Raw genomic sequence first — 22,804 nt, 5'->3', positions numbered from 1 at the left:
CATTTCATCATTGTATCATCTTACACCCAAAGATCTCAATACCTCACCTCTCCCAGAAGATTATAGCATCTACCATCCTAGCATCTTCCATCTGAAAGTCCTATATCTGAATACACCGTCATCTTCTCTGCCAGGGACCAGCGGGGGAAAACTCAACCCACCCCCAGCACCCCCTGCGAGGTCACCCACCACTGAGCTTTCCAGCAGGAGCCAGCAGGCCCTAGCCTGGACCCCGACCCAGCAGCCCGGAGGTCAGCTGCGGAATGGAAGCCTGAACATCATTGGTGAGTGGGGTGAAGAACCACCTACAGGTTGTGTTAAATAGGGTTTCTTTTGAGGCTTTCTGGGGGAGGGGTTCCAGAATCTACTCCCCAACCTTCTGGTTGAGACTACAGAGAGAGAAGAAACCCAACATTTAAGTTCTGTGTGTGTGTGTGTGCGTGCACATGTGCACACCTGTCTCCATGGAGAAATCAGACATAAGCCTGACAGACTGATCTGCACAAGGTGACAGGATGGATGGAAGGCCCACCAGCAGAGGAACAATTAAGGCAAACCTGTGGAACTAGGAAGGAAAGTCATCTAGGGTCAAATATTTTGACCAAAAATATTTGGACCCCTTGGTGGGCTGAGCTACTGTCACACCCAAACCCTAGATCACAAAGCAGGAACTCAACTCATAACAGAGCCACAAGACCCTTCTCCTCTTGCCATCAGGGGCTCATGGCAGAACCATTTGCTTCGGGAAGCCCTGATCCCCAACTGGACACAGGCTGGGCTTCTTCCCACCAGGCAGGCTGAGGACTCCTGTTCTTTCCACCCCTCTCCACCCAACCTAGAGTCCTCCTCAGGAGCACAGGAAGGACCGCAGGCCACAGGAACTTGGCTGGGCCTTTGTTGCTGCCAGATTCCCCACCTCTGACTGGGGGCCCTGGATAGGCCTGTGGCACTTCTGCTCCCTTTGGAAACTTCCTTAAGACATTGGTTGAAGGAAGTTGGGTGGATGATGGGAAAAGTCTGTGACTTCACTTGTCCTGATTCCCCCTTGTCCCAGATAAGTATTAATACTAAAGGTTAAGAGGTGAATGGATGTCTTAGAAGAGAATAGCCCTGCCATTAAAACCTTGCACTGAGCAGGCAAACCTGTTTGCTCCTGGAAATTATTAAAACTTGGATCATCATAGTAATGAGAGTGATTTTGCGATTTCCCTTGTGTGCAGATGACTTTGAATCTAAATTCACGTTCCATTCCATGGAAGATTTTCCTCCTCCGGATGAGTATAAACCATGCCAGAAGATTTACCCCAGCAAGATCCCCAGAAGTAAGTACCACCTCGCTAAGACTCCTGGTTTTCCCTGACCCTCCAGAATTAGGTGCTTGGGTGCACTGACGGGCCACAGGCTATACAAAGGAACTCTGAGTATCTACCTGGGCCTGGGTGGATGATGTGGCACCAAGAAGAAGGAGCAGGAAAGGAGCTGGTTTCAGGCAGAGACAAGTGGACGTGCCTGTGGGGTTGCAAGGGAGAGGTGACCTGGACCAGGTTGAGCAGGGGGTACTCAGGTCTGAGGCTGAGGGGTAAGGTCAGGAGTGGCAACCTGCTTTGCAGGTCATCAGAGCCTTATCCTAAGCCAGGGATTAGCAAATATTTTCTTTAAAGGGCCAGAGAGGACATGTCTGAGGTTCTGCTGGCCATCTGGTCTCTATGACAACAATTCAACTCTGCTGTTTGGGCATGACAGCAGCCATAGATTTCACATAAAGAAATGGGCGTTGCTGTCTGCCAGTAAAACTTTATTTGGGAAGGCAGGCACTGGCTGCATTTGGTCTGCTGGCTGTATTTTGCTAATCTCTGCCCTCAATCACTACAAAAGAAGAGTTTTAAAAGTCTTTCTGTTATATAGCCTTTCTCAGTAAGTGCTGTGTAGTTCTTCAGCCTTCAGACTCTAGTAGATTCTAATCCAAGTTGGCTACATTTGGAGCCCATGGTAACTAGTCTTATCCCTGAGAATAGAAGAAAAGCTTTACCCCACACAGCTTACCAGGGTACACAGGTGACAGTCTGTGCTGTGATCCTCTCCGTTCAGAGAAATGTTCAAATCAGTGTCCACACCAGAATAATCTCCTGGTCATCAAGAAGTAGTAGTTAAAAAATAAACCGAACCTACTCATGAGTGGACATCTTACAGACCAGAAAGGGCATTTGCCATTTCAAAAAGAAGATATGCTTTGGGAATGATATGGCATTGCTGGGCATGAAATATTGCAGGAGCCTCCTAGCACAATTAAATGAGCCTGTCCCTGCCATTCCTGGGCGCCACGGAGAAAACCTTGTTGATTATGTGAGTGTGAGCCTGATACAGTTCATGCTTATCTGATTACATTTCTTCTTACAGTTTTCCTCTTGTATTTCTGCCATTGACCTGTAACCCAAGATTAGAGGTCTTCATGGTCTGGGAGATGACTTTGGTTCCATCAGATGAGGCTATTTCCATGTTCTTTTGTGACATTTCTGGAGCTCTGTCTCTGCCTGCTTGCCTGCTTTCTCTCTGTGCTTCTGACGCACAGCACACAAACCCCCTAAGGCTTCGTGCTTTCAGTGCTGTCTTCCCTGTCTCCACTCTGCAAGTATGAGCTGTTTCTTTCTTTAGTAGATGACTTTGTCCAGCTTTTTAAATGTTTTTTAAAATGCATTAGGTTCCTCAATTCACTAAACAGAATTACCATATGACCTAGCAATTCCACTCCAAAGAATTGAAAGCAGGTGTTCAAACAAGATATCTGACAGGTATTCATAACTATTCACAATAGCCAAAAGGTGAAAAGTACCCGAATGCCCATCAAATGGTAAATAGATAAACCAAATGCGGTGGAGCCATGCAGTGAAATATTATTGGACAGTAAGAAGGAATGAAGCAGTGATACGTGCTCCAACATGGATGGACCCTGATAACACTATGCTAAGTGAAAGAAGCAGACATAAAGGCCACATATTGTGGGATTCCAGTGATACGAAATACCTGAAATAGATAAATCCAAAGACACAGAAAGTGGATTTAGCAGTTGCCAAGGGCAGGAGGGTATGGAGAATGGGGAGTGACTACTAATGGGTATGGGTTTCCTTTGGGGCTGATGAAAATGTTCTGCAACAAGGTAGTGGTGATGACTACATAACCATGGGAATGTATTAAATGTTGTTAATAGAAAATTTTATATTATATGTATTTTACCACAATAAAAAGAAAGTGCAAAACCCTATCACTAGGAATCTTTGGGAAAATGCATAGCTCACAAATATTCATTAACTTTAATGACGATAGTATGGATGAAGTCATCATCATATGGACAGATACTTATTAAGCCCCTTAGCACTGGAGAGATTTAGATAAACGATCCCCTTGATCTATCCGTGAGAGAGTCACGTGCTGGTGAAGGAAGAGAGGACAGACAGACACTGAAATATAAAATTTCACTCTGGTGTTCCCAGCCAGACTGTCCTCATCATGGTCAGTTCACTGGGAAAGTGGCTGATTGATTGATTGATTTCATCCCAACTCCTTTTTTCTTTACACTTAATTGTGGTTTAATAATAGATAACATGAAATCTACCATCCTAATCATTTTTGTGTATACAGTCCGGTAGTGTGAAATGCATTTACACTGTTGTACAACCAGTTTCCAGAGCTCTTTTCATCTTGCAAAACTGAAACTCTATACCCATTAAACAATTTCCTGTTCTCCCCTCCCCTGGGCCCTTGGCAACCATTGTTGTACTTTCTGGTTCTCTGGTTCTGAGTCTGACTACTTTTGGTACCTCATTTAAGTAGAATCATGCTATGTTTGACTTTTTGAAAGCAGCTTATTTCATTTAGCATAATGTCCTCAAGGTTCATCCATGCTGTAGCATGCCACAATTTCCTTCCTTTTTCAGACTGAATAATATTGCATTGTATGTATTTATCACATTTTGTTTATCTGTTTGTCCATCAATAGACACTTGGGTTACTTTCATCTTTTGGCTGTTGTGAACAATGCTGCTGTGTACACAGATGTACCAATAATTCTTTGAAACCTTGCTTTCCGTTCTTTGGCGTATATACTCAGAAGTGGAATTGGATGACGTAGTAATTCTGTTTCTAATTTTTAGAGGAACTATCATACTGCGTTCCCTTTTACATTCCTGTTAGTATATACAAATCTTCCAGTTTCTCCACATCAGCACCCACACTTATTTTCTGGTCTTGGTATTTTGTTTTGTTTGTAGCCATCTTTATGGGTATGAAGCTATATCTCATTGTGGCCCAACTCATTTTCTAAAATACATTTACTTTATACTTATAGCAAAATTGGCTACCATTATATCCATTAGCAGAGAAACTTTTCCACCAGACACTGAAGTAAGTAACAGCTCGATGTGGTTCACACCATAACATCAAAGAAATAGATGTCCCAGTACTAAGAGAATCAGAAGACAATGCCTGTGCCAAAGTATTTCTTCCAGCTTTTACAGAGGGCGGTTAGGTAATAAGGACCTCTGGCTTAGTGTGCTTACCTTAGCCACGCCTGATTATTACTGGTGACCACATCCCTTTGTGTGGTCTTCCCTGATGATCACTCCAGATAAAATAGCAGCCCTTCCTGTCATTCTCTTTATGCTGCCCTATCATTTCTTTAAAGCATACATCACCTCCTGATATATTATATATTTACCTGTCTCCTGTCTATCTCCCAAGTACAATGTAAGGCTCTGGAGGGCTAGGATAATATCAATTTTTATTCACTGCTCTATTGTCAGCTCCCAGCATGGGGCCAGGCACTTGTTTTTGTTTAGTCGCTAAGTCTTGTCTGACTCTTTGCAACCCCACGGACTGTAGCCCACCAGGCTTCTTTGTCCGTGGGATCTTCCAGGCAATAATACTGGAGTGGGTTGCCATTTCCTTCTCCAGGGGATCTTCCTGACCCAGGTATCGAACCCACATCTCTTGCATTGGCAGGGGAGTTCTTTACCACTGAGCCATTAGGGCCAGGCACTCACACTCAAAAAATACTTGTTGAATTAATCAATAAAAAAATCCACATACATATATTTTAATATGTTGCTAAACCATTTACAGAAGAAATTTGAAAACAACACGAATTTCCAGCAATGAGATAAAATAAATTAGGGCAGAGCCACCGGGTAGAATGTTCTACATCTATTATAGTAGTGCTATTGAATATTTAGTGACATGGGAAAATGTCAATGCAACCTTGAAAAGAAAAACAAAACAACCTAGTATACTAAAATTACATTAAGTAAAATCTAGGGGCTTCCCTGGTGGTCCAGTGGTTAAGAATTCGCCTTCTAATGCAGGGAATACAGGTTTGATCCCTGGTCAGTGAGCTAAGTTCCCACAGGCCTCACACCGAAAAAAAAAGAATATAAACAACAGTACTGTCACAAATTCAATGAATGCTTTAAACAATGGTCCACATAAAAAAAAAAAACTTTTAAGAAAACCTAAATTAATTTTAAAAAGAAATTGTTTCATGAACTTATGTGGGGAGGGAGAAGTGGAACAAAGAAAGAAAAGAGAGAAGAAGCTAGAAACATATCCACTACAGTGTTAGGACTGGTTATCCCTTAGTCACGGAATGCTGGGTGATCTTTATTTTCCTCATGGCTCACTATTTTGTCCAAGAGTTCTAAAATAAATATACATTACTTTTAAAAATCATTTAAACTAATTTTAAAATTCCAAAGTTATGGGGTGAGGGTCGATGATTAAGCCCACCCCTGGTCTGAGTGCCCGAGGAGGGAAGTGAGGCCCTATAGTGTATAGGGTGACTCTGTAAGTTCCCTAGATGGGGTGGTGGGTCCCTCAGACCAACGTCAACTGGGGCAGTGACAGCCAGGGAGGAGAGGAGAGGCCAGATATGCAGTTTCTAAGGCTTAGCTGCAGCAGATACGAGAATTATCATGTCCAGTGACATGCATCATGTCCTTCAGTTAGAGGCTGTGAGAGGCTGCCAGCATCAGAGCAAGGGAAGCCTTGTGAGGTTTCCCAGCCCAGTTCCTTCCAGGTGAGCACAAGGAGCCACGTGGAAGTAGGGTGGCCTGCTCATGGCCACAGCTGGTGGCAGAACCAGGGCTCGAGGCGGGGCTCTTTGTTCCACATCAGCCAGGAGAGCCTGAGGCTTCTTCTTGACATGGAAGGGCTGCCTGACATACCGGAACAGCATAGAACCAAACCAAGGGTGGGCTGGGTGCCTTCTCAGGTGAGGGCTCTCCATGCAGAGGCCTAGGGAGACCCCCCCATGTGCCCTCGGCTCACTTGAGAGGAAAGGCTGCACCTGCCAGTAGAAAGGAAGCTACAGACTCAGTGGCTCCGTATTCAAAAGGGAAAATGATGAGTCCAGGTTGCTTTTTAGAGTTCAAACCAATATCTTTCTGGATAAATATATTTTTAACAGAATCTTTTCCTTGTTTTTAAAAGAAAACAGCTACTCCCAGAGAAGCCCAATTATTTTGGCTAACCCTCCTGCAAGTAATCATACAACATACAGGTCACAGGACATACAGGCCCCTGGGGAATACAGCGGAGGGCACCCTAACTCTGGCCCAGTCCACGTATTCATCACCACAGGCTACACTGGAGCCATCTAGTAAGAGCATCCTCTTCAGTTTTGCATCTCGCTTCATATTTGTTGAGCTGCTTTGAGATAGGAAGGGAAACAGAAACCTCTGTGTCATACGGATAGGCCTCCCCGGCGGCTCAGCCAGTAAAGAATCTGCCTGCAGTACAGGAGACCCACGTTGAGTCAGCAAGATCCCCTGGAGATCCCACTCTAGTATTCTTGCCCGGAGAATCCCATGGACAGAGGAGCCTGGCGGGCTACAGTCCATGGTGTTGCAAAGAGTTGGTTAGTGTTGCCAGTGGAACGCTTCCAGTCACAAAGAGTTGTGCTCTTGATTGCATGTAACCATCTGCCTCTTGTGTCACGGTCCAATGAGTAATCCTTCTCTGCACATGAGGCCAGTACATGCAACATCCCATTTGTTTCAGATACGCAATGTGACTCTCTGCGCCATAACTGCTCCTTTCCACCTGATGCCATGTGGACCCTACCTCAGAGAGATCGAGTTGGCCCAGAGCTGACAGTTAGATCTGCCTCCCCAGGGAGTCTGTTTTCTCCTCACCCAGCCCCTGGAATTATACTCTAAGACTGGGAGACATTCTGGGAGACCCTCCAAGAGACCCAGCTTTGATGGCCAGCCAAGTTTTTAAATCCATTCTGGATACTTTTCAAGCCCTGCAGTATTTAGCTGCTTGTTGGTTGGCTACAGAACAAATTTTTTTTTAACAGATGAAAATATCTCTGTGTCTGGGGAAAGGTATAAGGCTGGCCTGATTCACAAATGACAAAAAGTAAAGTTGGAAGTCAGCATGGCCCTCAGGCCGCTGCTCCTTCCACCCAGGAGTAGCCTTTCTTGTTTAAGCCCCACTGTTCAGAGAAGTCTTTCATAGTCGGCAGCTCTGTAGCCACCAGCTCTGGACACACAGCTGTGTTAATAACCGGAGAAAGAGGTGCCATCTGGTTACCAGGAGGCAGCAGCAATGGTCATTCAGGCTGTTCTGTGTGCAGTAGACACGTGTGATTGGATAGAAATGGAAAAAGTCTTTCTTACTGCATATTGTGGTACCAAAAGTTTGAAAACCAGTATTTTAGTGAATCTGAAATACTCTCCTATAGGAAAACAGCCCATATGAAGGCCATTTCAAGCAGAACGGCTGTTTGTTGAATTCTAAGAGATCCTAGTGGCATCTCATAAGAAAATATTTGAGATGCCACCCCCCAAGGAGATAGCTGAATTAAAAGAATCTGAGGCAACCCTGGCAACTCTCAGCCACCCTTTTCTAGCAGCAGTGAAATTTCTTTTACAAGATGTAGAGTTTTCTTTTCTGTTTTATGAAAAAATTGGTTATCCTTTAGCTCTTCTGTTGTTTCCCATCATATTTATAAAAACTAGTGGGCACTGTTTACCTATGGAGAAGCTTGTTTTGCTGCCCAGTTGTTCTCAAAGAGGGGATTTTGCCTTCCAGGGGACATTTGGCACAGTCTGGAGACATTTTTTTTTGTTGACACAAATGGTCTCTGGGGCGTGGAGGATGTGCTGTTGGCATCTAGTGGGTAGAGACTAAGAAGGCTGTGAGATCACCTACAACCTACAGGCAGCCCCCCTCCCCCAAACAAAGAATTATCCAGCTCCAAATGTCAATAGGGCCAAGTTAAGAAACCTTGGTCTAAAGGAAGGCTTTTCTGTAGCAGACTGGGGTAAGTCTAAGAACAGTAGTTTCAGGGCCATACTGCTGCATGGAATTAAGTATATCAGCGTCTCACTTTGTACAGGGGCTTCTCCGGTGGCTCAGCAGTGGAGAATCTGCCTGCAATGCAGGAGACGCAGGCGACATGTGTTCAATCCCTGGGTCAAGAAGATCCCCTGGAGGCCGGCACGGCAACCCACTCCAGTGTTCTTGCTAGGAAAATTCCCATGGACAGAAGAGCCTGGTGGGCTATGGTCCACGGGTTCCCAAAGAGTTGGACATGACTGCAGCAACTGACCATGCAAATTTGGCTAAAAATCTAGTACTTCCTATGCCATTTGCCCCAAAAAATCTTTATCCTAGAACAGATGCATTCATTAATTTTAAAAGTTTTGTAATGAAAATTACAGGACCCACTGGATTAATGTTTTGTAAGTTGTAGAGACCCTTCTATGTGGTAGTTCATTTAAAAAACTGTATCGTACCATAACAGATTCTTAAGATGACGTATATGTTCATTTTGTAGAAAACACAAAAAGTGTTTTTAAGAGATTTTAAAGAGCAATAAATACAAAAGGAATCAGTTGAGTATATTATTTACATTTTTAAATGGATTTTTAAATAGTTGAAAAAAAGTGAAAGTCACTCAGCTGTGTCTGACTCTGCATTCTCCAGGCCAGAATACTGGAGTGGGCAGCATTTCCCTTCTCCAGGGGATCTTCCCAACCCAGGGATTGAACCCAGGCCTCCCACACTGCAGGCAGATTCTTCACCAGCTGAGGCACAGGGAAGCCTGAGAATGCTGGAGTGGGTAGCCTATCCCTTCTCCAGGGGATCTTCCCGACCCAGGAATCAAACCAGGGTCTCCTGAATTGCAGGTGTATTCTTTACCAACCGAGCTCTCAGGGAAGCCCTTTAAATAGTTGAGGCATTGCTATTTATACAATTTCTAGCCTGCTTTTTTCTCCTACATTTCAAACATCAACCCAAATTTTCTGAGCCTTTGTAGACACTCAGATGGCTGCTTGGTGCTCCATCATATGATAAGAAACCCTAGATTTCCTGAACACTGCTTTTGAATGCAGGTTATTATCAGGGTTTTTTTTTTTACTATCATAAATAATCTGTGATGGATATTTTTGGTTTTCATGTTAGTCAGTTGCACAGCAGCATGAATTGTTTTAAGGGCTTTGGGACATGGATATTTAATTCCTAGACGGTGATGGAAGCAGACAGAAAAGTCTTGTACCAAATGCAGCAGACATCTGGGACACAGAGAGACAGAAAGAAACACAGGGACACCATTTGGATTACCTGGCTCACAGAAAAAGTTCTGGAATTCCTGGGAATGTGGATTTTAAAACTTGGCTAGATCAACCAAACCACGCATCTGCCTATATACATACACATCTGTGTAAGTAAATGCCAAAAAGTAAAGCCAAGCTGGAGGGATAAACACCAAACTTTTAGCGGAGGTGACTCTGGGATAAATAATTGGGATTAGAGAGAAGGGCAGGCAGAGAGGAAGCACTTTAGGGTTTTTCCCCTATTATCTTTTCTATATTCTTCAAATTCTTAATTATGAGAATATATGTTCATATACTTATAATTGTGTAATATTTACACCTAGCATGTTTTAGAGAATGAGTTGGATCCTCATAGGCAGGGCCTGAGCTGTGTCAAGATATACTTTTTACTCCTTTTTTAAACAGCGCTAGCAGGGCGCCAGCTCATTTGGACGCACGAGTGAGTCTGTAGCAGGTGGGGTGTTCAGGGCTGAGAGGCTCACCTGCATTTAGATGAGAGCCCTTCATAACTTCTTCTCCTTCCAGCACAGTGGATATGATGCCTCTGTATCCACAGTCTGTGACAGAGAAGCAGTGAGTGGAAACACACGCTCTAGGGCCAGGAGCCCGAGGGGTTCGGGTTGATGGGCTCACGTTACCCTTGGTTCCTACGCCTTTGCCCTGAGTGCCCGCGGAGCCAGGCTTTGTGAAGCGCATAGCCGGCCCACGGCCAGCAGATGGTGAGATGCTTCCTGTGTCTTTCAGGCCGCACACCTGGTCCCTGGCTCCACGCCGAGGCGGGCGGGCAGAGCTCTGATGACATCAAAGGCAGAAACGCTCAGGTAACAGAGCTCTCTGGTCCCTGAGTGTAAAACCGGGAAACCTCCTCAAGAAGCACACAGCTGTTGAGGTTTGCTTTCCCCTTCATATTAATAGCTTCATGTTTTACCTGGGGGAAGGAGACACATGCGCACCTGTGTTTCCAGCTGGGGTGAACCACTCATAATTTCAAAACCTGAAGAGTGAAAGAGGGCTTTTCTGGAATCATCAGAAGCTGCTTTGGCACGTGGGACCGCTGGGAATCCCTCTGCAACCATCACCCTGCTCACTGCCATCATCCTTCCCTCGTTACCCTGGTCTGAGAAGCCTAAAGAGAAAAACTCTGTAACATGCATAAAACATAACTCAGTATTCTCTGTCATCTATAGAGTACCTGGCTTCTTTCAACCACCACCACCGCCCCCCGGGGCGGGGGCAGGTTTCTACCATCAACATTGTCATTTAATTTAACCACTTTAGCCTCAAAATTCAATTGCTGGTGGCTAGGGGAAAGCTGGGGGAGGGGGAAGCAGAGAGCTGCCCGTGTAAGACAGGCTTTGAAGAAATACCCTCATGCTCACACAAAGCAACTTGAACGAAGCGTGTGTTTTCTAACCTGGGCGGAGATGACGTTTCTCACTGCACAGGACAGGGTCTCATCTTTAAAGGCCCTTTGCTTCTTTGAAAACAGGGATTCTCGTCCCCTCCTGGCCTCCAGTTTCAGAGCTATGTGGCAAAAGGGCAGGACCCACAGGTTAGGTTGGAACCTGAAGGAAAGGGATATGAGAAGGAATGAACTAGGTTCCTGGAAGCTGGGGGAGGTGAAGGTTCCTTGAAGGAGGACAAGCACCCTCCTTCCCTTCTAACCACGACTGATCCAATTTTGAGAACTGCAATAAACATACTCGGATGATTGTAGGTTTAAAACTGGGTGGGTGTATGATTGTAGTTCAGAGAAGAAGGATATATACAGAGAAAAAAAAAGATAGGAAGAATATACACAAAGTTGTTAACAGGCATTCACTCTGCCAGCTTATGACTGAATTTGACTTATTTGTGCATTTATGCAATTTCTGAATTTTCTACAACAAATGCATTACTCCCGTGATCAGAAAAATATGGTAATAATCAAAATAATATTCCCTACATTACACAAGTTTTTATAGTTCAGAGAACTTACATATGCTATTTCATTGGATCCTTTTTAGCAACTCTGTGATATAAGCTGGAGAGACTTATCTTTAATGGCTTTTTTTCATATGAGAAAACCAAGCTCTGAGGGGTTAAGGAGAGTACCTGAAGTCACACTTACAGACCTCTGACTCCTTGTCCATGCTCCTTCCACTGGCCCTCACTGCTGCTTTCCCTGGCAGGTCAGAATTGCCAGGACAGGAGTCACCCTCACCTCCAGACGTTATAAGCATGATGGAACGTTCCATACTGTCTGGTCCCTAACCTCATGGCAGGCACACATCTGAACCCCCTGGGCCATAAAGTCTAGTCAAGGATGGACTGTAGTCTGTCTTGGGCATCCCATAGTCAAGAAGATCTTTATGTCTAGGTGGACACCATGTTAATTCATTTTTTTACTTCAGTGAGGCAAAAAGAAATTGCCCGGAGAAATCACGGAGTTTCAGACATGGTGAACAGAGCCCCGGGGGTGCTCTTCTTTTATGGGCCAGAGCCCAAGTGATCCACGCAAGGCTGGGAGCCCTAAACTGGAAATCTGAAAGCCTGGGGCCCTTTCTCTCTTTTTCATTGCCTTGTCTCGAGATCGCCACCAAGTTCTTAGCTTTTCTTAGCTTCCCGTCAAGTGGTCTGCTGGTACACGGTCCCTAAAATGTTTCTGATAACATTCGGTCCCCACCTGAAACAAGCTACACTTTCCTTTTCCACACACGACCCGCTGGGTGAAGATCAACACCTTGCATATGATGGAACCATCAGACCCTGGCAGCCTTGCAGGCATGAGGGAAAGCCAGCCCTGGGGATGGTTTATTTACCTCTGACCCCACCTGGTAACACTGTTGTGTTTCCACAGTTAGCCCTTAAGACGCTCCGGTGAGAAGACGGATGAAGCCGACGTCCTGTGAGCCACCTGGAGGTCCATATGGCAGGGTGGGCATCCCCAGGAGAACGTCAGACCTCACCATTCTCAAGTCGGAGTTCAGCTGACACGCAGGCTCTGAATGGAGCTTTTATTGTAAATACGTGTTTTGCACAGGCTTTAAATCAGTATTATAGTCAACTATTATTTGAATAATTTAAAACACATGCACATTATTTCTCCATTTTTAAAAGTGCACCTTGGCACAGGTAACAGCCCTGTCCCACCACATAGTATCCATTCCATGACTGTAAATACGTCTGCAGGCTGGCCCTCCCTAGACTTGCAACTGTTTTTAGAAGATTCCTTAGTTTCCCAAAGTCATAGTATCCACAATGGCTTCTTATTGGCATGATTTTTCTAGTCTCATCACACAAACTGCAAAATCAAACCAGGTAATGCCTTATGAACAACGCGGCTCCCCAAGAGTAGCGTGTCCCTCACCCAGATGCCGCCACACGGCCCCCGGTGGACAAGACGCCACATCCTGCTCCCATCCTGCAGTACAAGGATTCTTGTGCTGCCTCATGTAAATATAACGCAGATCGAAGGCAAGAGTGGCCTCAGTCCCTCCAAGGCTGAACACAGGGCCCCTTGTGTAACTGAACAGTCCTGCAGGTAGCCAACGCTCTTACTGTTTACACTGCCCCTCATGCCCACGTTTCTGCGATGGTCCTTCCTGTCCCTCTGAACCCCCATCCTGGCAGCCAGGGTGAGGTGAGCTGAAGGAGATTTCAGTATGTTCCCTGCAAATTAGAATCCTGCATAAGTCATCATTAATTCTGTCTCAGAGATCTTTTCTTTTTCCTCCCCTGAGTGCAGGGTTTATCATGGAAAGCATGACATGAAAAAGTATCGACTAAAACATATTCTGAAATACCTGCCTCAAATATCAAGTGTCCCCCGCCCACCCTTAGGGAACCTGGATCCACCCATCAGGCAAACCTTAGCACCTTTCCGAGCTGGTCTGAGAGTCCCCCAGTCCTTGTGCTGGCACCCAACTAGAGGGGAAAAGTATATGAGTTCAGCTAACCCTATGGATGGGTCAGGACTGGCTGTGACCTGTGGCTGCTCCTCTCATGCCCTTTTTCTGGGGCTGGCAAGGGAATGAAAGTGTGTTTTTGCTTGCTGCCTGACCTCATCCTTGGAGGGAAAGCTGTGACTGAGGAAGGAGAGAAAAATAGAAAAAAGCAGACTGACCCCTCATCTGTGCTCAAAACAGCTGCAGATTAAAGGAAATCCGGGAGAGGTGGAAAGAAAACAGTGAAAAATGTTTCCTTTGAAACAGCCCACTCATGCCCTCACACTTTGAGGATGTAATGCCAAGAACACGCCATGCGCAGAAAGCAGACGTTAGTGGGGTTTTGGCAAACATGTGACCACATCCACCACCTCCTGTCTGGAATGGAGGGTGACCCTGAGATGGTGTCCACCATCATTGCGTACTCTCTCTTTCCAAACAGAAGCCACTGAGCAACGTCAAGTTCCCTTCCCTGGGGAATAAATCACGCCAAACTGTAACAGCTAAATCAATGAAAAAGAAGCTTTTGCAGGTCATCAGCTGTGCATATAGCTGATCTGTCTTATTGGTTCTGCAAGCTTTCCAAAAGGTCAGAACTTTTTAAATATAACACTATCCACTCCACCTCTCTCCCAGTTGTACAAAATAATTACAAGGGTTTTTTTTTTTTAACAATCATGATTAAGAAGGCGCTAGACCAAAGCCGTTCTACCTTCAGACTAGACTGCCTGCCCCAATGAGGTGTTTACACACTGATGTTCTGCACCACTGATGTTCTAATTTGGATAGAAATTCAAAATAGAACTATTCGAGGTCAGAGGGAAGAAATGTGCAGAAACCAAAAATTGCAATTAGGGAAAAATCTCAGGAATCTGGCATCACATCTCTCCTCCAGACCCAGCACTGAATTCCTGCCCTTTGAACTCTTGCGGCAGGACAAATACTTCACCTCTGGACCACAAACTCGAACAGAGTGTCCCTCCCATCCTCGAGTAATCTCCCCAACGCTGTGGTCTGCGACTCTCCCAGTGTTTCCTGTGTATTTTCTATTTATTGATCTTCCCTCTGCAGATTCATTTCTTTGTATTAATAAACTTTAATAAGTGGGAATGCTTCCAGTTGTTTACTTGTTAAAGCTGATTGACGGTCACCAGCACCAATCTAAGCCAACCATCTTTAAGGATTAGAAAGGCTCAGACAGGATACTGACACAGGACCCAGCACTTGCTGTAACATTCTGTGCTAGAAATGGGGCCTTTCTTTTTGGAGCTATGCTACCGCTGAACTAAACTACAGAATGTTTTCCTGACTTTTGTAGGTAATTAAACGAATAGGTATTTGAGAAAACCAAACAAGGGAAAAAGTCAAATGTATTTTGTAACAAGTAGATAACACTATACTTATTCACTTTTATTAATATCAAACATGCTTACAAATTCTGCTAACTTGTGTTGAAATGGAGCAGCTTTCAGCTTGAAATACACTTAGCACCACCCCCTCAGCTTAGCAAATGCCTGAAAAATCTCCTGTGTGGAGCAGTCTCATCACCGTCTCCATTACAGTGACTTCAGGTGGCCTCTTTGAACCTGGTACAGGAGAGAGAAGGTTTGCCTGACAGGTATGTTGGCTTCAGGGAAAATACGGATCTGAATCTTGATTCTGCATTTTACAAGTTTAACCAGTCTATGCCTCAGTTTCCTCATCTGTAATATAGAGGCATAAATATAGTGTATAGTGGTGAAGATGGAGTAACATAACACCTGGGCAAGCCTTCAACCCTCAGGTCACAACAGACCGAGGTATCAGTGTATACAGGCACACACACACACACAAACATACACACTGCAGGGTACGAGCAGTTTGCTTACTACACATTCAGTCTCACACTCAGCTCTCACTGGCTGTGTCCCAGGCATTCCATTCAGATGTTCACTGAGCTGCTCAGATCCCTAGCTCAGCTGGGATAACAAGGAGACAGCAGTAATTACAATTCATAGATGCTCCTGAAATAAATCTCATCTAGAAACTAATTTCAAAGTTGGCTGCTACACACTTTGCATCTGAATTAGTTAAGGACCTGACTTGTTTTATCTGCTGTCTTTACTAGTAGAGGCACAGATAAGCTCTCACATGACCAAAAGGGCCCATCTGAGTGGAGAAGGAAAGCAATGAATGGCCCAAGATAACTGACAAAATGGATGATGAACTCTAAAGCCATTGACTGTGGAGGAGGGGAAGTGGCCAGAGTTCCAGGCAACTGGAAGTTTTGGGTAGAAGAGGTGGTGCCTAGAAGGGGAAGCGGAGCAACTTAATGGGAAGGGCTGTGGACTCCAGAAGCAAGCTCCAGGTTCTCAGACCATGCCCCCGGAGGCCTGGCATCCTTCACGAACCTGTTACGAACTGAACTGCATCCTCCAAAACTTCCCATGCTCAACTCCTAACTCCATACCTCAGAAAGTAACCTTGCTTAGGAATAGAGTTGTTGCAGATATAAGTTCAGATGAAGTCCTACTGAAGTATGGTGGACCTTTAATCCAATGTGACTGGTATCCTTATAAAAAGAAATTTGGACACAGACATTACACAGTGAGGATGCTGTATGAAGTCAGAGATTAGGGTGATGCTTCTACAAGTCAAGAAATGCTGAAGATTGCCAGCAAACCCCCAGAAGGTAGGGGAGAGGTGTGGACAGGTTCTCCCTCACAACCCTAAGAAGGAACCAACTCTGCCAACACCTTGATCTTGGACTTCTAGCCTCCAGACTGTGAGATAATAAATAGCCACCTGGTTGGTGGCCCTTTATTATGGCAGCCCTAGCAAACTAATACACCCTCTGTTACCCTGGAACTTTGCAGGAGTTTTATGTTGATGGGAAAAGAGCTGAGAATAAAAATAGAGTCAGCAGCTCCTTGTCATATAATGGGGTCATCATTTACTCTGACCTTGACATAGGTCATTTGTTGCCAGTGACTAAGTCCTGTTTTCAAGAACAAGACATTCAGTTGCATTTCCCTGTCACATGGAGATAGAATCATTGAAGTAACCTGGCATTTCTAGGTCACAAGAGTGAGAAGAGCTGGTTTCTTTCTTAAGTGGCATCCTTTCCTCTAATGGAGCTTCTATGGCTTTAAAATAAAGACACTTGGCATAGATGGCACCAGCCATTCTGATGACTTTTTTTAATTTGGTAAAATACCCATTAACATAAAATTTACCATTTTAGTAATTTTTAAGTGTACAGTTTAGTCGTGTTAAGCAAACTCACCATGTTGTGTGACCAGTCTCCAGAACTCTTTTATCATCTTGCAAAACTTAAACTCAATACCCCTTAAACAAAGACTCCCCATTTCCATTCCCACCCCTCCAGCACCTGGCAACCAGCATTCTACTTTCAGGCTCTATGACATTGACTACTCTTGGCAATTCATAAAAGTGGAATCAAATATTTGACTTTTTTTGAGAGTGGCTTATTTCATTTAACATAATGTCCTCAAGGCTCATTTTTGTTGTAGCATGTGTCAAGAGTTGTGTGAATAAGGCTGAATATCCCATTGTTTGTCTATACAAATCATTGATTCATTCATTGATGGATACTTGGCTTGCTTCCACCTTTTGGTTATTATGACTAATGCTAGTATGAATACGGGTGTAAAACAATCTCTTTGAGATATTCCACCTTCAACTCTTTTGAGTATATACTCAAAAATAACATTGTTCGCTTATATGGCTTAATTCTTTTTAATTTTTTGAGAAACCTCCATATTGTTTTCCATATCAGCTGTACCATTTTATATCCCCATCAACAGGCAGAGGGTTACAATTTCTCCACATCCTTACCAACACTAATTTTCTGTTTTCTTGATAACCATCCTGACGGGTGTGAGGTGGTATGTCATGGTTTTGTGTTTATTTTAAAGAGTGAGTTTATTCACAAAATGGATAAATGAAGAAAATACTTAACTTGACTGGGTTTTCCAAAAATTCCAGTCATAAAATATTTCCCCTTTCATACATTTTCTATGTTGTGGCCAATGCTCGCATTATTAATAAAACACAAGATAGAGGCCCTGCGACATTAATTTCAGTACTTTTTTATTGTATGTTTCATGTATTTAGAGACAATTCCAAGGGCAAGCACTGGATGGGAAAGTTATCTGGTTTGTAGATATTTGTACAAAAGGCTAGTAAGACGACACAGTCAGTTCCCACTGCAGGAAACAGCAAGGGTCTCCTTTTTTATTATTCCCTGCCCCTAGCATTTTCCAGCTCGCACATTCAACTTCTCACAACATGACCGCAAACATATACATATTCATCCCCACGAGAAATCTTGGGATGTTTGGATTCAGTCAGATAAAGCACGTTTGACACAAACCACAGGAGAGGAGCTGGGACTTAAGACCACGTGGAATGAAAGGCCACAACCACAGGGAAGCACAGGCAGTGCTGGGCGGGGCGACCTGCCGCCCCGCCCCGCCCCCGCCCCGCCCCCTTCCGCCCCCGCCCCGCCCCCTCGGGAAAGTGAGTGAAGTCACTCAGTCTTATCCGACTCTTTGCGACCCACCAAGCTCCACCATCCATGGGATTCTCCAGGCAAGAATACTGGAGTGGGTTGCCATTTCGGGATCTTCCCGACCCAGGGATCGAACCCGAGTCTCCCACACTGCAGGCAGACGCCTTAACCTCTGCACCACCAGTGGCTTCCCTGAAGACCTTCTCCAGAGATGACTGGACTCCTCCTCAGTCAAGAATGCAGTCCGTGGTTTCTTAACAGATACACTGGCCCCACCTGGCTTTCCTGCTGGGCTGGGCAGAACTGTGTAACAACTGGACCCGCTTGGGATGACAGCAGGGCGCAAAGGAGTTTGCCTCGTTGATAATTTTTTTTTACAACTAATAATCCATCCAAAAGTGAAGGAACTTCACTGCTAAATCTAATAGGCACACACTTGCTCTGTTAGCTTATAAGAATGACTCTTCCTAATAATAACATTGTCTTATGTTACTGGGCACTAAAGATTCACCGTAATTTCAAATATGTCCTTATTCTACTTAAAATTCCAGACCATCTCCAAGGATGAAGGAGTACTACTTCTGCTTTGCTAATTTACTTTTACTGGAGCTTCCGCTCTCCTTAGTTAGAGTGGTAAATCCCATCTACTCGCCAAGACTAACTAGCTTATGTTTGGTTATAGGGCGTGAGAACAGGGGAGAGAGTCTGTCCTTCAAGGCCACGTCTTATTCTGCACAAGGTGTGCACAGCCCCCTCCCCTCCCCCAAATCGTAATGGATACACAAATGGCATTTTAGGAAGCTATTTACACACTGACCTTTAAACATTAATTCTCATAGTTCACCTTGCATATATTCATTTTCCCTTTAGAAAATCAATCCCTGCTCAAGAAATTATCCACATAATGATAAGCATTTTTCAAAAACAGAGTCTGTTAGGACCGTTTAAAAACAGAGTCTTTTAGGAGCGTTTAAAAACAAACATCCCTCTCAGCAAGTGTCCTCAAAATCCAACTGCATATTTCAAACTGTTACTGTCACTAGAAGTGAACATCCACATCAGCAGATTCTTTGCTCTCTTCTTGTCTTTCCCCACGCATCTCAATGCACAAAGAATCTGTCCACTGCTATTTTTCAAGCTTTAACTGTACACCTCTGTACAAGTCTAAGAAAAGCATCCCAGCCTCTTTAACTTCTGCCAGAAAAGGGCTGCCCCGCCCTCTAGTGGTAAGACGGTGGCATCACAATTGTGATAATAGCATTAGCCCACACAACTCTCAGTTATAGTTGGCCTTTTTCTGGGTTGCTGGACTAAGGTCAATGTCCTTAACAGAAGTGCTCATTGTTGTTTCCCACTGCACAATGGCTGGGTAATGGCATAAGGCTGGCTGGGTTATCCCGTGACCTTTGCTTGGCCCATAATAATGAAAGCTGGACCTCTAGGTAATTTATTCTCACTAGACTTCTTTTGCTCAAACCCCTAATCACCTTGGGTATCTCAGACCCACCAGGTCTGATGAACTGTTTCTATGACAGGGGAAGGAGAGATCACATGGTAGAATTTTATAGTGGTTTTTTGCATCATCTTGTTTTAAATAACCACTCAGCAGGTGGGTTTGGGAGGGGATGAGGTGCCTGTGTCATCCTCAAGCCTTGCCCTTCCCCACTCAACAGCTGTAGACAGACGCTCTCAGAATGTCCGTGCCACCTAAGAGGAGACCCTAAGCTCTCACTGAAAGCCCAGACCAAGCCCAGACAAAATTCAGCAACCACAAGCTGCTGTGAACGATTGCTGTTATTTTTTTCAGTTCAAATATTGCTCCCATGTCTCATCACTCACAGAGGTTTCACATTTTCAAAACTTCTGGGCAAAAAATTCACAGTGCTCTTATGCCTACACCCTTGGAGGGGAGCTAGTAGAGAAAAAAGATTTGTTCCAGTGACATCTGTGACCCTCAGTGTCTACGTCTGTGTCTGGGGCCCAATTCCTCTCCAGCTCTCGTGGCATATGATACACTGCAGCTGGAAAACGAGTCTAACTGGAAATCACTTCCAAGACTCTTGATACTCATAGTATTTCCCTTTGCAAATACCTATCACCAGTGAAGGGGCTTAGGCCCAGATGGTGCAGGTCAGGCTGGAGAAATGAAGCCACAGCCCTCCCAGCCATTGCTGTATTAACATGTACACCTCTCCTCCTCATCTCTGCCTCTGTCCATGTCAAGAGTGGTTGAGAGTTTCAACAGCTGGAGGTAAGACCCCTGCCACCACTGCCACCTGCCCACTTCAGCTACTAGCCTGAAAGTGGCTACCGGGCCATGTGGGGCGTGAAGAATAAAGGGAAAGATCAGGGCAAGCCAGGTGCTTTCTCCTCAGCTTTGTGGGCTGTAACAGGGTTGGGCAGGAAGGGCGGGGGTGGGACTGTCCCCTGGAGTGCAATGCTTCTCCATCCATCTGTCGCCTTCCTGCCCTCTGTCTTCCCTGTGCTGAGCCCATCTGGTCGTCTTCACATGCTCTCCTGAGCTCTGCTGGCAAGTTAGATCCTTCATGAGCTCACAACATGGGAAACAAATCAGTTTAATTAAAGTCTCTGCTGAGATAATGGGGTGGCTGCTCAGATTCCAGCTACTTTAACCGGAATCTAAACGGCCAAAAGTTTCTCCTTTTCCTTCCTTCATTAGCTGAGAAATTTGCAGCTTTGTGGGGTGGAACTCTGCCACAGGGCCATTTAATTAATTCTAAACTAGGCCCGGAATCATTTCAAGACACAAGCGCATCCACGCGGCAGGTGAATGGCAGGGACAGCCCCTTGCCTTGTAGGAAAGCCACTCCCTGATCAGGAGTGTTACCTGCGCAGCCGCCCCTGAATCCCTATGGGGGTGGGGGGTGGGCAGGTTTCAGCTCCCACAGAAGGTGGAAGCCATCTGTGTGCATCCACTGCACACGAACGCAGTGCACAGGTTCTTTCGGATCAAGAGAATCCGGAAGGAGCTGTGCCTGGAGCCAGCAGAGCCCCCTTCATTCCTTCCCACTTGTTTTGCATCTCAGAAGACACAGCCGGGGGCATTCTGCGTTACTGGTCTGTGCACAGTGTCTCAGTGGAAGCCTCCCTGGGGCACACACACATAAGAGCTCAGGGCCAGACAAACACCTTTTGTTAACCTGAAAGAAACCGCTACTGAAAGAGTAAGACTCCAAGAGATTTTGCCTTTCCCGTAAACTCGGCGCCACGGAGCCTGTCTTCCACGGCTTTGATGGACTCTAGTCCTCCTATGAAAAAGCTAATGTGTCCACTGTCACTGAAATACAATAATAGCAGCTTAAAATCCACAGTCAGTCATACGATCAGACAACAGGCAAGGGGATACACGTTACACTGCAGAAGGAGGAAATCTATGCTGCAGAAGAAGGGGCGGCGTTGTGAGGTTCAAGGCAGAACACAAGGGGACTGTGACTTTGACGCATCTGAACTTTCTCATTTTACTTGGACAGGAGAGTGGTTTGTTTTGCTGGTAATTTAGTAAGGTGGGAAATTTTAAATAAGAAGGGGAAAGGGAACGCTTACTTCACTTAAAGAACTTAATCTCCGTGTCCACACAGTCATAGAAGAGATCCCCCACTTCGGTGGGGTCCAGGGGGCCACTGCTGGTCAGGATTTCCTCCATGGCTTCCAGGCCTTGCTTCTCTAGTTCCAGCATCGTCTTCCTCAGCTTCTGACCTTGCTCCTGAGAAGGACAAAAAAAAAAGAGTCGGGGCCACTGGAGTGGATGCTGAAAGCCCCCTGAGGGCCCACCCCCACTCCATTCAGTGGGCTTCCTGCGGGACTGCCACGGGGTGCTTCTAAACTCAGGATGTGGTGATGTCACTGCTCCAACCAGAATACTTACAGAGTTCCTGCTGCATTCAGGATGCAATCCAGACTCCTGAGTGACAGTGGGAAAGGCCCTCTGCAGCCCACAAGGCTCCTGCCTGTCTCACCTCCTGCCTTGCCTCCTGCATTTCCTTTCTCTGCAGCCAGACTGAATTAGCTGCCTTCCTCCAACCCATGATACTCCTTGCCACTGCACAGGCCACCCTGCTCCCTGCCAACACTTGGTCAGCTCGTGCCCACCTTCAGAATGCCCTTCCTCGGGGCTCCCCCATCCAATGCCTTTCCTTCTGCCATGGCTGTTCTCTTCCTGTCTTGTGATGGTCTGTCTACTTGCCTGGGTCTCCTGTTAGACCACAATCACCCAGGGAGTAAGAACTAGGTTGATCTCTGTGTTCCTCCATGGGACAGAGGAGGCACTCTCAACAATGCCTTCTGAATGAATAAATGGATCCGTGAATGGCATGTCTATCCCCAATTTACTGTTTCTTCTGAAGGGGTGACATCTCTTCTTCCAAGTGAGAGTCACTCATTCACAGTGGATGACAGTGAGAAGCTTTCGTTTGTCCAGTTACTCCCAGAACAGAGAAACGGATATTACCATTCATCCACCATCTCCCAGTGCTGCCTTAACTCAAACCAATGGTCATTTCCAAATTTCAAAGTCCACCCAGCCTCACCTACCTCATCTCTTGGAAATTTTGTGTAGGATGCCTCAGAACCCACAGCCCTTCCTACCCCTGCCTTCATTTGCCAAATAACCAGAGCACTGCGCGTCAGGGAGTGACATTCTCCCCCCACTCGGGTTTACTGTCATCCACCTAAAACGTGCACCAGCAGCAATCAGGGCAGGCAGCCCTGGACAGAGCTAGTGCACCATCAGC

The 22,804-nt window shown here is 45.4% G+C and overlaps 2 protein-coding genes across 3 annotated transcripts in view; one reads left to right on the top strand and one right to left on the bottom strand.

Annotated features, from left to right (window-relative positions):
• The window catches only part of WIPF3 (WAS/WASL interacting protein family member 3), an 81,123-nt gene extending 66,469 nt beyond the window's left edge, over nt 1–14,654 (top strand). The window contains exons 6-9 of the mRNA XM_040259706.1: nt 135–284; nt 1,221–1,322; nt 10,359–10,435; nt 12,454–14,654. Coding sequence (XP_040115640.1) covers nt 135–284; nt 1,221–1,322; nt 10,359–10,435; nt 12,454–12,477 — 353 coding nt within the window. The 3' untranslated portion in view covers nt 12,478–14,654. The remainder of the gene's footprint in view (nt 1–134; nt 285–1,220; nt 1,323–10,358; nt 10,436–12,453) is intronic.
• A 2,961-nt stretch (nt 14,655–17,615) lies between these two features.
• The window catches only part of SCRN1 (secernin 1), a 65,316-nt gene continuing 60,127 nt past the window's right edge, over nt 17,616–22,804 (bottom strand). For both annotated transcript variants that reach the window (XM_040259708.1, XM_040259707.1), the window contains exon 8: nt 17,616–21,777. In XM_040259708.1, coding sequence (XP_040115642.1) covers nt 21,619–21,777 — 159 coding nt within the window. In that variant the 3' untranslated portion in view covers nt 17,616–21,618. The remainder of the gene's footprint in view (nt 21,778–22,804) is intronic.

The sequence above is a fragment of the Oryx dammah genome, unplaced genomic scaffold (genome assembly GCF_014754425.2).
Source record: "Oryx dammah isolate SB20612 unplaced genomic scaffold, SCBI_Odam_1.1 HiC_scaffold_18, whole genome shotgun sequence".
Classification (NCBI taxonomy): Eukaryota; Metazoa; Chordata; class Mammalia; order Artiodactyla; family Bovidae; genus Oryx; species Oryx dammah.
The sequence above is the reverse complement of the archived record's forward strand: the minus strand, read 5'-3'. Positions and strand labels throughout refer to the sequence as shown.